The following is a 15,162-nucleotide window of genomic DNA, read 5'->3' as shown; positions in this document are numbered from 1 at the left end:
TAGGAAAAAATGAATTTATTCCAATTAACTATATGACAGTACATATTATTTTTTAAACTTATTTATTTCACCCAGCCTAGTTATATAACATAAAATGTGCTTAGAAGTATTTAGTCTGTGAATAGTCCTTTCATAACAGATATGTCAAAACTGAAATAGTACAAGTTTTACAAAGTTATAAGGACAACAGCAATAGTTCAGCATCATGGCAATCCAGAGAATCTGAAATATCCTTGAGTTATCTACGATAATACAAACAAATCAAATTTTTAATGTCAACCAGCACACAAAAATCTTGCTCTGGCATCACAGACCTTTGCAGTCAACATAATCACTGTTGCACAGGTTGTTATGTCCATGACAATCACTGAAGACGGCTCTGGATGAGTTGGACTGTCTTAATTACCAACCACAATGACGAGGCTGGCTCTAGCTAGCAGAGTTATATTTAATGTCTAGAAACTCACTCTCTGTGGATATATTCTGAATATGAGCTTACTTTACACCCCCCGCCCCCACTGAATAACTGCCCAGATTTTGTTGAAACCATTTAAACAAGTAAAGTAAAAGACACAAATGAATAACCCATATTGGAGGTTCTTTGTGTACTTTTTCCTTTGAAAATTTCCAAAGTATTCTGTTAACAAAAAGTCTTGGAGACGGGCTTTTCTCAATGATTCAGCATGTAACTAATACATGACAGTTAACTACTAGACAGAGCACTGGATCTGAATGACCTAGACTTCCTGGAAACAGGTTTCCAATTTCACCATGGTGCCATGGTCCTTTAACACTCTAAAGTGAATCAATAATGTGGAAGTTATCAATGAGCTCCATTAAAGAGTCTTGAAAACTCCACTTGAATCTAAAGAGCAAGGCATTATGGGAACATGCATATTTTAAAAGCAAGCATGGGATTCAGGTCCGCTGACCCTTTTTGGGAAAACAGTACAGTTCTATCTGATCAAGGCTGTCCTATTAGTAAAGAGCAACCAGAATGTTCTGACTGGTGCAGAGAAGACAGGGTTTTACTTCCAGCCCTTGTCACTCCTGACCCCATCCTGAGAGAAGCCTCTGGTTTCCGTTCCAATCCCAGAGCCAAACCTGGACACAGAAAAGGGGAGGGAGCAGATGCAGAATGGTTTGCAAAGTAATTGCAGGTGTTGGATTACAGGTAAGGTTTCCTCTCCTTTAAAGATCTCCTTTGGGGATATAAACACCTTGGTAGATGAAGTACTATCAGATTTATACTAATGCAATCAATCCCCAAAGCTCTTGAGGACACAAGCAACTGAATTCAAAGAACTTCCTTCTCCTTAGCTGCACATAAACCAAAACATCTTTACTGTTCCTCTATGTGACAGCCTTGACCTGGTGTTTCTACTTATAAACAATGGGGAAAGAAGCAACATCTCAGGCTCCTTGTGCCCTAGCGTCTGGTTTTCAGCTTGATCTGAGCATGTGGTTATTACAGCTCCTACAGTGTGAGCAACAACTGCAACATACAAGCCATTCATTGAGCCCTACTGTGTGGAATGCAATGTGTTAAACGCCTGACATGAAGTGGCTGCACTAAGATTATTATTGCTTTATCATTATTTTATTATCTTACCTAAGGTCTGAAAAGGTTAGGACACTTGTCTGATGTCAAGCAACTAATAAATCGGCATGGGCAGGACTTAAACCCAGATCTCTGATCTAAATCCTGTGCCCTTCACTACAAAACAGATCGCAGAGAAGTAAGAACTGCAGAGAATGTTCCTCCCCAGATTACCCTTGAAATGACCTTGCCTGGTAACCCAGTTATAGCTGGAAACCAATTCTAGCTGTAAATCACCTAAATGAAGAAATAAATCATTAAATCATTTCACACCCTAGATAGTTAACCTGAATCACATAGAGATTCACTTGCACAGTGCAGTCTCAGCCCTTGGCCTTCTCTTGCATTCTTTACCCAAAAACTGCCCTGTCCTCCTTGCCCTACAGGTTGTTCAGAATTGTGTCCACATCACAGGTCACTTTTGAAAGCCCCAAGGTGGAGAGTGCATGTATGGTGGGGCAGGAGAAGAGGCACCAAAAGGGAGAGACCTATTTTGTTAGTCTTGGCTCCGAAGCTTCTAATGGGTGCCCACGCATGTGATCACAAAAGGGCAATGTTCACTGTTCTACTGACCTGGTTTAAACAATTAATTGTGGTTGAGGCTCCCTGTCAGAAGGAACTCTGTGTCACACACAATATAGGGGCTCAGTGGCAGGCACAACCAATTCTCATGGCCCCCACATCTCTTCAGAGGAGGTCATGTGACCTACAGAAGGGCCAGCGTAGCAGAGGCTTCTGGACATGCTCACCTGCCCGTGGCCCCCCACAAGGTGGCCATGCTTCTTTAGACTGCTTTAGCACAAGGTGTCACATAGAGGTACAAGGGTGAACCAAGGAAGGGTACAGAACATGAAGGAAGCCAGCCCCAGGCAGCCAAGTCAGAGGGAAGTCTGGTGGGGATGGTGGTGGGGTGGGATGGGGAGAGGGGGACAAGGGAGGTGCATCAACATAGAGGCTTGTCTGTGGAAAGAGCAACAGACAGGCAGGCAGGGAAAAGGATATGAGAGGCACTGAGCCAGCCCAGGCAAAGGAAGCTAGAGAGGTGGAGGGTTTCCAGGATCCCAGCTGCATTCCCCGTGAGTCTCTGGGGACACTCACAAATACAAATGTGTATTCCTTTTCAACTACTGCCTCCTCATATGGTTTATTCTAGAGTGATCTTGGCCACCAAAGAGCATTAACAGCCCCTTTGCTTCAACTCTTAACCAGTTATAATGAGGGCCAGTCTTTGTATATCAGCATTTGGATGTTTCAATTCTGGCTACACAAACACACAGATCACATACTTTAAAAAAATTAACCTGAGAAATTGTAAAGAATAGCCAGGTATGAGATCCACTGAACCAGACTAAATCTTCCAAGTTTCCCAGTGTAGTCAAGAAAAGTAAATTCAGCCCAGCACAGTGGCACACACCTATAGTCCCAGCTACCATGGAGGATGAGGCAGGAGGATTGCTAGTTCAAAACCCACCTGGGCAACTTGATGAGACCCTGCCTCAAAACACAAAAGGATGAGGAGGATGTAGCTCAGTGGTAGTTCACCCCTGGGTTCTATCCCAGTAACCCCTCGACAGATAAACAAGCAAATGCAAATTCAAAGAGTATTAAGAGTGTCCCCTGAAAGTCAAAAAACCACAAACCTACAGAAGGCACCTCAGAAGTCTTGTAGTTGGGTTATATCCCACTGTTCCATGTTTTAAAACAATGGAATAGCCAGGCACGGCAGTGCATGCCTGTAATCCCAGGCTCGGGAAGCTAAGGCAGGAGAAGTGGAAATTCAAAGCCAGCCTCAGCAACTTAGCAAGGCCCTAAGAAACTCAACTAGAACTTATGTCAAAATAAAAAACAAAACAGGATTGGGGATGTGACTCAGTGGTTATGTGCCCCTGTGTTCAATCCCCAGTAACCCCCGACTCCTGCTCCACACAAAAACATAATGGAATGTGGAGACCAAAAGTGTGAAGTGCCTTGTTGAAGATGTCTGCTATGGTCTGAATGTCTGTTCTTCCAAAACTCACACTGAAATATAATTCCCATTTCTACAGGGGTAAAAAGTGTGACTATGAAGAGGGGATTAGGTCACAATGGCTCCACCCTCATGAATAGACTATGTTTCACTGCACAGTGGGTTCATCATAGAAGGGCAAGTCTGGCCCCCTCCTTGCCTGTCTCCCTCCCTCACCCTTCCACTCTTATGCCACTTGAGGAAGAAGATGCAGTCTTCATGATGCTATCCTGGAAGCCACAACAGAGGCCCTGCCAGACACCAGACTTATCAGCACCTTGACCTTGGACTTCCCAGCTTCTAGAACTCTGAGCAAAGAATTTCTGTTCTTCATAAATTATCCAGTGTCAGGTGTTCTACTGCAGCAGCACAGATGGACTAAAATGTTGACTTAGTGAGTTAGTGGGAGTGCTGGAGTTAGAACAAATTTCCTTAATTCAAAAGGTTTTGTCTCTAACTGTGTACATCGTATCTTCTAGATTAAATCAGGGAGCATGTTATTTGAATCAACCCTATTGTTATGGTTTATATATAAGGTGTCCCCCCAAAAATTCCTGTTATTGCAGGAATGTTCAGAGGTGAAATGATTGAACTGTGAGAGCTATAACCAATCAGTCCATCCTGCTTTAAATGGACTGACTAGGTGGTAACTGTTGTTAGGTAGGGCAAGGCTGGAAGAGGTAGGTCACTGGGGCATGCCCTGGATGGGTGCATCTTTCCTGTAGCCCCTTTCCCTCTCTCTGCTCTGACACCACTGTAAAGGAGGCAGTGCGCTGTGCTCTTATGCTGGGCCCTTCTGCCATGATGCTCTCTGCCTTACCTTGGACCCAGAGCAATGGAGTCAGCCAAAAAGGATTAAACCTCTGAAATAGTGAGCTCCAAAGAAACTTTTCCTCTTCTAAATTGTTCATGTTGGGTATTTTGGTCACAAAAGCTGACTAAACTACCTACAAACAAATCACCTTGTTACCCTATTGATTCAAATAACAATCTCCTATGTTTATCTGTGTTGAGATTTTGGATTCCTATACAAGAGGATTCTTAAAGGGAAGCATATTTATAACTTCAACATGAACCTAAGCAAAAGGCAGTAGAGAGAGAGAGTAAACTTGCTACCAAAGGGAACCACACAATCCCTAAAGTCAGTCTTTGAAGTCTTAAATGGGATTATCAATGCTGATCAGTCAAGAAGTTACTCAATTTGGAGAGAGGGTGAGGAGGGACAGCAGCAGAAGGGAGTGACTGACCTTAAAGGTAAGGTCTAAGTAACCACAGGACAGTATGATATAATTCACTTCTGCAAGGAAAAAGAAAATGCTTCTTCCACCAATGTGCTATTGCACCATTAGAGATTTAAAAGTGAGTTTTAGTCTAGACAGTCTCCAAGAGTTCCCTAAATAAAAGCAAATGTGCTTAGAAGAGAACACATCAAAGAGTTATTGCCCATTAACACAGAAAATGGAAGTGTTTTTCAGATCTTTCTCAACTGGATTACTGGACAAAAGTACAGTCCCTCAAAATAGAACCATGGGTAAGTAAGTTTGGTGGGGTGGAGGCAAGAGCTCAGATTCTAGGACTCCTTAATAGGAACAAAATCTGCATGATGGGAAGCCTGAGAAGTCAGGGAGGAAGAGAAGAAAGGCCCAAGAAAAGGGCTCTAAGCTAACCCCCAAAGATGGTTAGCCTACATTTGTTTAGTTTTGGTACAGGGGACTGAACCCAGAAGCACTCTACCCCTAGCTACACCCCCAGCATTTTAAATATTTATTGTATAACAGGATCTCACTAAGTACCAAGGCTAGCCTTGAACTTGTGATTCTCCTGCCTCAGCCTCCTGAGTCACTGGAATTACAGGCAGGCGCCACTGCGCCCAGCCCTACTTACATGTCATCAGGTCTGTTCTTAGGAAGAGTCACCTTCTTCCCAATGGATATTCTCATATTAACCACCTTGAAATGCAAACCAACATTCTGCTAGTCACTCCTCCATATCTGCAAGTTCTGTATCTGCAGATTCAACCAGCCAAGGATTGAAAATATTTGAAAAATAAAAAATGTATGTGCATGTAAATGTAACACACATATACTTTTTTCTTGTCATCATTTCCTAAATAATATAGTATAACAACTATTTATGTAGTGTTTACACTGCATTAGATGTTATGAGTTATCTAGAGGTGATTCAAAGTATATGGAAGGATACCCACAGGTTATATGCAAATACTATGCTATTTCATATTAGGGACTTGAGCATCTGTGGATTTGGGTATACACAAGAGGTTCTGGAAATAACTTCCTATGGATACCAAGGGACTACATTTCCTTTTTAACAGATATCATTGTGCTTTCACCTTCTATCAAATAGTACTCATAACATGTCTGTTTTTCTTGTCCCTGATCAAAGGCAAGTAGAAATCCTAGGCTCTCTTCCTTTAATGGCACCAGAGTATTCCTCTGAGAAAACTGAGAACAAGGAAGTTATGCCTTCAACATGTCCAGGAAAGGCAAATTTTGCTATTCTCAGGACAATTCCACCCTGAGAGTGGCAATCATAAACACCATTCACAACCAACAGAAGGTGCTTCCAAGGACCACATTTCAGGCTATGGCCACTACAGCCTTCAGGGGACATGGATTTCCCAGTCACAGATGCTGTGAATTACAGACATGAAACTTATAAAATAGCAAAACATGTATGAGTTCAAAATGCTTCAATTTTGCTCTCTCATGGAAGGAAGAAAAGGAAGGAAGGAAGGAAGGGAGGGAGGGAGGGAGGAAGGGAAGAGAAAGAAAGAGTTTGGGATTAATGATACTCAAAGAGAACCTACAGTGTGAAACAAGCACAGTACTATTAAATGTGTATTTAATGGTTAATGGTCTGTTGGTCAAATGAACAAAAGAATGAAATATTAAGTCTTTGGTAATTTGCCTTTTGCACCTAGGCACAGTCTTTTTATTTATCTTCCTCTCTTTGCATTTGCTTTCTCTCTGCCTCCACAGTCTTTGGAAACTATATCAAACAGAAGTTTCAAAGATGACTTCTGCAGATGACATCAGTGAACATCAATAACAAACTGAATCACAAATACTCTACTTTTCTGTTTCTCCAGATTAAAATGTCTGGGCTCAAATGCTCTCTGCCTGCTTTTATATCTCATTCTCTGGGTTGTTTGCTTATTTGGGTTTATACTTTCAAACCAGCTTGATTCCTTCCCACTTGAATCACAGTCCCATTTCTGCACAGTCTACAACTGCTCAAGTCCAAGAAGAAATCCTCAAAGAATGTGCATCGAGGGGGCTGAACCCAGGTTTTCTCCCCTTGACCAACACAGATTAATCACTTTACTTCCCTGATTCATGCAACACCACAAGGTACGAGTAAGGCAGTCCTGAATTTTACAGTGCTTTTTCCACAAACACCTACCTCTAAGTGATTGCAATTCATGCCCTCGATTGTTTGCCATTTGCAACATACTTAAAAAGTGTGTTGATAAAGGGCAAATGTAAAACGTACTAATCTTGGCAGTGTCCATAATGCTTCAGTTTATTGCCCCTCCTTCCTTTCTTATTCTACACTGAGTCCTCACTTCTGGCTCCTTCAAACCCTACCTCTCTTCTAAACCCTTCTCAGTAATGGTTTGAATCCTTAAAATAATCATCTTATTGGTCAAAGAGCATATCATCTTTCTTGCCTCATGAAACCCTTATTGTAAATTACTTGCACACCTTAATCCTAACTGTCTCTTGAGGGGATTCATTCATTGCCCCCTCGAGGGGCACTGAATGAGCACTCATGTTTCAAGTCCTCCACTGGGGGCTGGGCAACTCACTAAGCATGACAAGAAACCGCATGGACAGGTAATGGATATAAGGTGGGGAGCAAGATAAGTGAAGGGTTACTGCTGCTCTCTTCAGATTATAAGTCTGATGCCTTACCTACTGTGCTAGCAAGTCACCTGCTGCCCTGTTCTTCAATGCCAACACTTCAATGTTACACAAACACTAAGATGATGGACACAAAGTAGATCATACCTGAGGCTAATTACGTTTGAACCCCTTTTTATCTATGGTTGTACCTATGGGTATTAAACTCTGAAGGTAAAATAGTATTAAACTCTTTGAAATTTAAGAAATTTTAAATGTTTAAGAAAATTTAAATGTTTTGCATTTGTTGATGGGGCACCCATCACATGCAATTCATTGAACGAATATTTAATGAGTGCCTTTTATTTGAAGGCACTTTTGCCAGTTGCTGCCAACAGAGAAGACGAGAGAGTCCCTTTCCTCAAGGAACTATGAATTGAATGGGGATACAATTAAGTAACAGATGTAGCAACACTGTGGTAAATGCAAGCACTGGGCCTGAGTGCCAGGTGCACAGGGAATACAAATTAGGATCTAGTCGGGATGGAGTAGTCTCAGCATACTAGGACATATTCAAAGGGCCAGGTGTGAATATTAGAAAGGAGGCAAGGTACTCAGCCTGGTACTCTGGGGGCTGCAAAGCACAGTCCCTGGGGGAACAATCTAAGGACAGAGATAGAGATGATTCAAGATAAGGCAAGCTCTCCAATCAGTGTTCTGAGCAATACCAGAACCAGGAGGTCAGAGCCCACAGAAGAGAAGGGGGTTCAAGTGGGAGGGGGAGGTTCTAACCATGGACACATGCCAATACCTGAATAGAGCTGTAAAAGGACAGCAAATGGTATATTCAAGGTCAGATTAAAGAAAAACCATAGGAAACAAGAAGAGAGGAATGACTGCAGGAAAGGCATAAGAGACGCCTACATTTGGGAGTCAGGTAACATCTACAATCATAAAACAACTCAGACACATATATGTACCCGATACATATTACCAACAAGGTATAGAGTAAAGATTTCTAAACTAGTAGCCAAGAGACCTACTGCTGGTGAGATTATCGTTCTTTCAAATGAGGTGGGTAGACAGGAGCAGGATCCACGCATAAGCTGGGAAATCCATCTAACAGTTTACAACCAGCATTCTTTTTCTTTCCTTTTTTAAGTGGGAAAAAAAAAAAAAACAGAACACAACACATTCTTCTATGTGAATCATCCATAAGGAAAAAATTGTTTTATGAAACATTCACTTTAAATATGTAGCACAGTGCTTAAAATGTAAAATGGGTTTTTTACTGCGGGATCACAAAGTTTCAAAAGGACAGGACCAGAGGACTTGTAAGGTTTCTTCAAATTTAAGATTCTCACTTAGCCACTAAATTCTAACCTATTTTAGTTGAGAGTTCTGGTTTTGCATACATAAATCACAAGCAAAATTTGGAAATATCAGATGGAAAAAATTTGGGAATACTATCAGATAATTCAAAATTCAAAATCCCAAACAATGTCTCTTAATTCAACTAAAGATGATAGAAGGCTGCACAAAATAACTATGCCTCACATATGTGGCAACATTGACATACCTACCTGATCAGGGCAAAGGGTTCTTGCAAAAATCTTTCATTTTAATGCAGATGTACACATAGCAGCAACATTCTACAGAAATTTCTTAATGACATCTACTCAAAGTAGGATTTTTATGTTTCACTCCAAAAAGATCTAATGCCTACAAACCTTACATTTAATATCTATGCCAATGGCAAAGTCTAGCAATCTGACACATACTTATGAAACCCTTTCCTGAACAGGTGGCTTTTAACTACTTGTAGATTCTGACTCAATACATAAGCATATGATACACTCCTATTTGCCTAAACCATTTTCTAAAAGTTATATCTTCTAAATGAGGACATCCTGTCAGGACTTCAGAACACGAACAAGCAAGTACCTCCCTGTTGGGACAAGCCATTTCCCAGACAGGCAAAGGGTAATTAATGAACCTATGTATAAATACAAATGGAAACAAAATCATTAACACTGGCCATCCTTATGAGTTGAACAAACAGGCTCTAGATAAGAACTATAAAAAGGTCTATAGCAACAACAGTGCCTACTGTGCTTATTCTGAGGACTCTTTTCTCTGAAGAAAACCAACCTCTGTATAGACATGACCTCAGGTATCTTCACCATCACTGCTATGAGGTAGGTGGGAAAGGTGACAGACATCTAAACTGGAACACAAGAACGTGACCTGACTTGGTCACAACACTCAGGTTTTTTGTCTGCTTGTTTTTACCAGGTCTAGCCTGGTAACCCTGTACCCAGGTTGTGCCTGGTATGTAAAAAGGCCATCAATAAATGCTTCCCAATCCTTCTATGAGTGCTAATTCAAGGTCAAGAGATTCTCCAACCCCTGTAAGATTCAAACTCATCCTGGGCTTTTTACTGAGACTCTGTAGAAGGTGACAGGTCACCAGTTAACTTATTGTCCAAACAGTGCCAACTACTCTGCTCCACCGGGAGGCAAACTCTTCAAACCATCCGACCCTCCAGCTGCCTGCAACGCTGCCCAGGTTTTGCTCCCAAGGGCACTTCACAGTTGGAAAGTCTCAGAGGCCATTCCATCTGGCCCCGTTTTACAGGGGCTGAAACCAAAGTCTAGAGACTCATGCGTCTTGCCCAAGGTCACTTCTGCCTAAGGACCTTCAGTCTTGATGGCCATCTCATACAAACTAAACACGAACCAAGTTGGTTCTCTCTGCCCACGCCGCTACTTGGGGTGGCCAGAGCCACAAAAGACCCAGCCCAAAGACCTGCAGCACCCAGGCGTGCTAAAGCCTGCACAGCCCCGGGGTCTGAACTCTCCAGCAACCTGAGTGCTAGTAGGTTTCCAAGAGGGTGAAAGCAGGACAGGAATGGGGACGGAATGCGAATCCTCAGTAACCTGGGGCTCTCCACTCGCCCACAACCGGAAAGGAGAGGGCCCTTTCCCTGCAGACCGCCGAGGAGACCCCCACCCGCCTGCCTACTGCTGCAAGCCAGGCCTGGTGACCCCCGCCGGGCTCACCGGGTGCGCAGCGCCTGCCACGCGGCATCGATGTCGGCGTAGAGGTTCTTCTCGGAGGGCTTGCCCGAGCTAACGCCGTAGCCCGAGTAGTCGTAGGAGAAGATGTTGCAGTTGATGCGCGAGCCGAGGCCGATGTAGAAGCTGCACATCTGGCCCAGGTCCACGGCGTTGCCGTGCGAGAAGAGCAGCGTGTAGCGGCTGGAGGGCGCGCAGCGCACGAACATGCAGCCAAGCCGGTTGTCCCGGGCGGTGCGCGAGAAGAAGACCTCGACGGCGTCCAGCTCGCGCTGCGAGTATTGCCAGTCGGCGCGCTCGCTCAGGTGCAGGCTACACGCGCCGGGCCCCGCGCCCGCGCCCTCCTCAGGCTGCTGCGGCGCCGGCTGGGCCGCGGCTGCCGGGGCCGGAGCCGGGGCTGAGGAGGGCGCGCCGGGGCCGCGCTGCTCGGGCGCCAGCACAGTGTATGTGGGCTCCGGAGGCAGGAAGGCCAGCTTAGCCGCGATGCGGCTCGGGCAGGGCGGGCAGCAGAAGAGCCAGCACAGCTCGCCCAGCGAGAAGCCGTTCATCCTGGGGCCTGGCTCAGGCATCCGGGCGGCCTGGCGCCCGCCGGCGGCCCGGCTGGCTGGTGGCTGGCGGGGAGGAGGGAGCGCGCGGGCGCGGCAAGGAGGGCAGCTGCGGCCCGCCCGCGGCGGGAGGGAGGAGCGGGAGGGCGGGTCAGCGGCTGCCCCGCGGCCCGGGCGACGCGCGGGCGGCCGGGGCCCGCGCGCGGCACACAAAGCCGCCGGCGGCCAGGGCCGGCAGTGCGCGCCGCCCGCGCTCCCGCACGCCCGCCGCCGCTTCCGGGTTACCGCGCCGCGGCGCCCCCGCGGGACGCTCAGGGCGGCTTCTAGGGCGGGGCTCCCCGCTGCCGGCCCAGGGCAGCGGTGCGGGGGCGCGGCGCCTTCCCGGGCCTGGAGAGCGCGTCCTAGTGCCTCGTGCTGGAGCGCAACTCTGGGGCGCCCGGCTGCTGGGCTGGTTCCGGGAGGGGGATACAGCCGTCACTCATGAGTGAGTGTTCCCCTCGCTCTCCTCCCCTTGGGATTCCCTCACCCAAATCCAAGTTTTTATGCCGTATGGAGGTTCTTGGGAATCTATTGAAAACAAAATTAACGAGTGGAAAGGAATTAAAATTCAGTGTTTGTCTCTTGGTGTCTGTGCTAACCTGTCTTATCACCATAAGTGGTACTGGTGATGTGGGATGGTACAATTATGGGTGTGTTTTCCTATTCATGCAGATGTTTTTGCATGTATAGCAACACATGTAGTACCTTTATAGGGACATGACTTCACTTTTAGTACATCCCTGTATCTATTAAAGTTGGCTATTGTAACAAGGCCGTAATGTATTTAGCAATAAACCTTGGTGAAGTTGTCCTTTTTGTTTCTTGTGGGGTAGATTTTCTATGAATAGGTGTATTTTACCGTGTTAGTTTCTCAAGTATTGTTTTGAGTCAGGGTTTTGAAGTGGTCTTAATCATGAAAGGCTTCTTAAAATGATTTTAATTCACTATAATCTTGGCAGTCTCCTTTAAATGATTTTTCCAAATATAACTCATACCTTGAAACTGTGAGTTCTCTGGTGCCAATTTCATCCAGCCTCTGCACTTCCCTTTTTCCCTCTTGCCTTGGTGGCCTAAATTTTCTTTTGGGAATTGGCAGATTGCCCCTTCCTGGCCTGGCAGCAGGGCAGTTAGAAGCTCAGAAGTTAGCGGGATCTCCACTCCACCTGCGATTTAAATCACAGGTGTGCGGAGAATTTTTCTTGTGACTTTCATAGGAGGAGGCTTTTGAGCACCCTCATCTAAATGAATTTACCCATACTGATTTCAGTAAACTTGAAAACTTTGTTTTAAAACGACATTTCATTGAAACATATTTAGGTGTTTCTGAACTATTTAAACTTAGTTTTTTTAAACCTGGTAAAGTTTTTTTTGGGGGGGGGGCTGGTCAAACTACATATTTGAAGTCTGTTTTAAAGTTATTCACACTTGGCGAAACTGTTCACCTAAAGCAAATTGTAGCTTCACAGGATTAGATTTTCTTTTAAAATTAAAAAAAAAAAAAAAAAAGTTTTGTAAATTGGGCATGGTGGCGCATGCTTGTAGTTGCAGTGGCTCTGGAGACTGAGATAGGAGGATTGCAAATTCAAAGCCTGCCTCAGCAATTTAGCAAGACCCTAAGCAACTCAGCTAGACCCTGTCTCTAAATAACATATTTTTTAAAAGGACTGGGGATGTGGCTCAGTGGTTAAGTGCCCCTGGGTTCAATCCCCAGTACCAAAAAAAAAAAAAAAAGTTTTGTAAATTGCTACATGTTGGTATACTTTCCTTTGATTCTTTTTTTCCTGTATTCAACATACACATATGTAATTTTTTTCTTGTTCACAGCACCTGGAGGAGTTAGAACTGCAAAAAATGAGATTGTGCCTACTCTCAGGTGCCTTACAATCTAGGGTATCAGCAAAAGATTCACAATAGGTTTTGTTTGTTTTAACGTGTCTTAAAAACTCTTCATGAAACTTGAGAAAGGTCTTGAATCCTGGTTCAGGATGATGTTTCTGTGAGGAGCAAAGGTGACAGCCAAGAGCAATATTTTCTAATCTAATACAGGGCAAAATTTTTGAGAACTGAGGTCAAAGATTGTCTACCAAACCTTGACCAATCTTTTTCAAATACCACTCATCTCACCTGTCTTTTGATAAAGATTGAACAGTGCATGCGTCATGAAAAGGGATTGTGATGAGTCTCAAGTTCATATCATGGTGCTGCTGATGGAAAAGACAGTCTTCATGCTGTATTTAGGGGCACATACCTGCAATCCCAGCCACTTGGGAGACTGAGGCCAGAGGGTTGCAAATTCAAGGCCAGTGTCAGTAACTTAGCACAAAATGCAAAGTAAAAAGCGCTGGGGATGCAACTCAGCATCCTTGGTTCAATTCCTAATACTAAAAAAAAAAGGCTTCCAAAGTTAAAGCAACAGACATTTGTTTAGACCCTATCTCCTTTCACAAAGGACTTGTGAGGTGTGATTCAGTATATCATCAATCAATAAATAAGTAGATAAATGAAAGACTGGCATTTATTTTCATCCTGCTAGGAATCTTTGCCAAGGTGGACTGAAACAACACCTATTCCCCAGGAAGGAAGTATGTCTGTTCTGATTTGTGTGAGTATTAAATTAAGATCCTAAAGTTCTGGGCCATAGAACAGAACTAGCTTCATACCAAATGTAACCAGTAGTTTGTGTGACCTATTCAGATGAGATGTGCTACTAGGGACTAAAAGGGTCAGTATTTCAGTACCTCTGTAACATCTCCACTACAAATATGTCAGTGTGCCCTGACATTTCCACTGGGAAACCTGAATGTAATACAGCACAGAGAGCAAGTTTGCCCTACAAGATGCAAAGGTCAGGGATTACCAGCTATCCACTTTGACCTTAAAGAGCTTCTCTGTAATTCTTATCATTCTGATAGAGTGAGATCTAAGTTTGCATTCAGGTCAGCAAATGTATTTACTGGGTATTTATCATGAGTCAGTCACTGAGTTGATCCGGGGAATGCCAAGGTACAAGTTCATCTGCCTAGAGTAACTCTGTATCCTGCTAAACCAGCCAGGATTGATGAACTATACAATATATCATGTGGCTGAATATATTGGTCTCTGATATTTAATATTGGTCCTTTATTGCATGTTCAACTGTTTTCCACGTTAGTGTTCTGGGTGTTGAGTTGCTCAAGATAATCTTGAATTATAAAAATTAAACTATATTAGTATAAAAGAGAATTATCCATTTGGTATGAACCATAAGAGAATGATACTGATGCTCAAAAACAATCTCATTGTCTGAGTGAAGTTTGAGACACATTCCCCTATTTTACTTTTTGTTCATCATTGTTTCTGCCAAACTAGCATAGAGAAGATGCTCAGTGAGTATTAACTGAATTGATAAAGAATGAGTGAGTGATTTATTGAATGTAGCAATTTTGGTGCTTTCTGGTGTGGGCAGTATTATTGCAGATTTGAAGAAAATAAAAGTGGTCCAAAGCTTATATCAAAGTCACCCTTAGTGAGTGGGAATTGTGATATCCTTCCCATCTTTCTTACCTACAGAACCCACATTTTTGTTCTGGATACAGTACTCTCATTTAAGACACACCATCACCCCACCTCTCCTGCTGAGAAGACCACATGATACAATTCTGTCCAATAGGCTCTAAGTAGAGAGCACTAGGGGAAGCTTCTGGAAAGACTACATTTTCTTTGTTCTTTGTGGTGTTGGGAATGGAACTGAAACTGGAACCGAGGTCCTCACACCTGCTGAACAAGCTCTGTACGCCTGAGCTACACCCCCAACCCTAGTCAGACTTAACAGCAAGACTCAGTTGTGATTTTTTCCCCATGCATTTTCCCTTTGTTCCTGCTTGGGTCACAGGCTTTGCTGTTAGAATTATAGCAGCCATTTTGCAACCATGAGGTTGAATTTCACTGTTGAAGTTGGTGGTACAGAAAGATAGAATCTAGATCATTTATGGTGTTGTTAAATAGCTGCCCAGCTCTGGCCTGTCTTTGTCTAGACTTATTGTTATATGAAAA

The 15,162-nt window shown here is 43.8% G+C and overlaps 1 protein-coding gene across 1 annotated transcript in view; it reads right to left on the bottom strand.

Annotated features, from left to right (window-relative positions):
• Nucleotides 1-11,390, bottom strand: part of Abhd17c (abhydrolase domain containing 17C, depalmitoylase) — a 58,765-nt gene extending 47,375 nt beyond the window's left edge. Inside the window, exon 1 of the mRNA XM_047542562.1 lies at nt 10,532-11,390. Within this exon, the coding sequence (XP_047398518.1) occupies nt 10,532-11,115 (584 nt within the window). The 5' untranslated portion in view covers nt 11,116-11,390. The remainder of the gene's footprint in view (nt 1-10,531) is intronic.
• Nucleotides 11,391-15,162: the final 3,772 nt, after the last annotated feature.

This window comes from Sciurus carolinensis, chromosome 2, assembly GCF_902686445.1.
Source record: "Sciurus carolinensis chromosome 2, mSciCar1.2, whole genome shotgun sequence".
Classification (NCBI taxonomy): Eukaryota; Metazoa; Chordata; class Mammalia; order Rodentia; family Sciuridae; genus Sciurus; species Sciurus carolinensis.
This window is presented reverse-complemented; position numbering and strand designations above follow the sequence as displayed.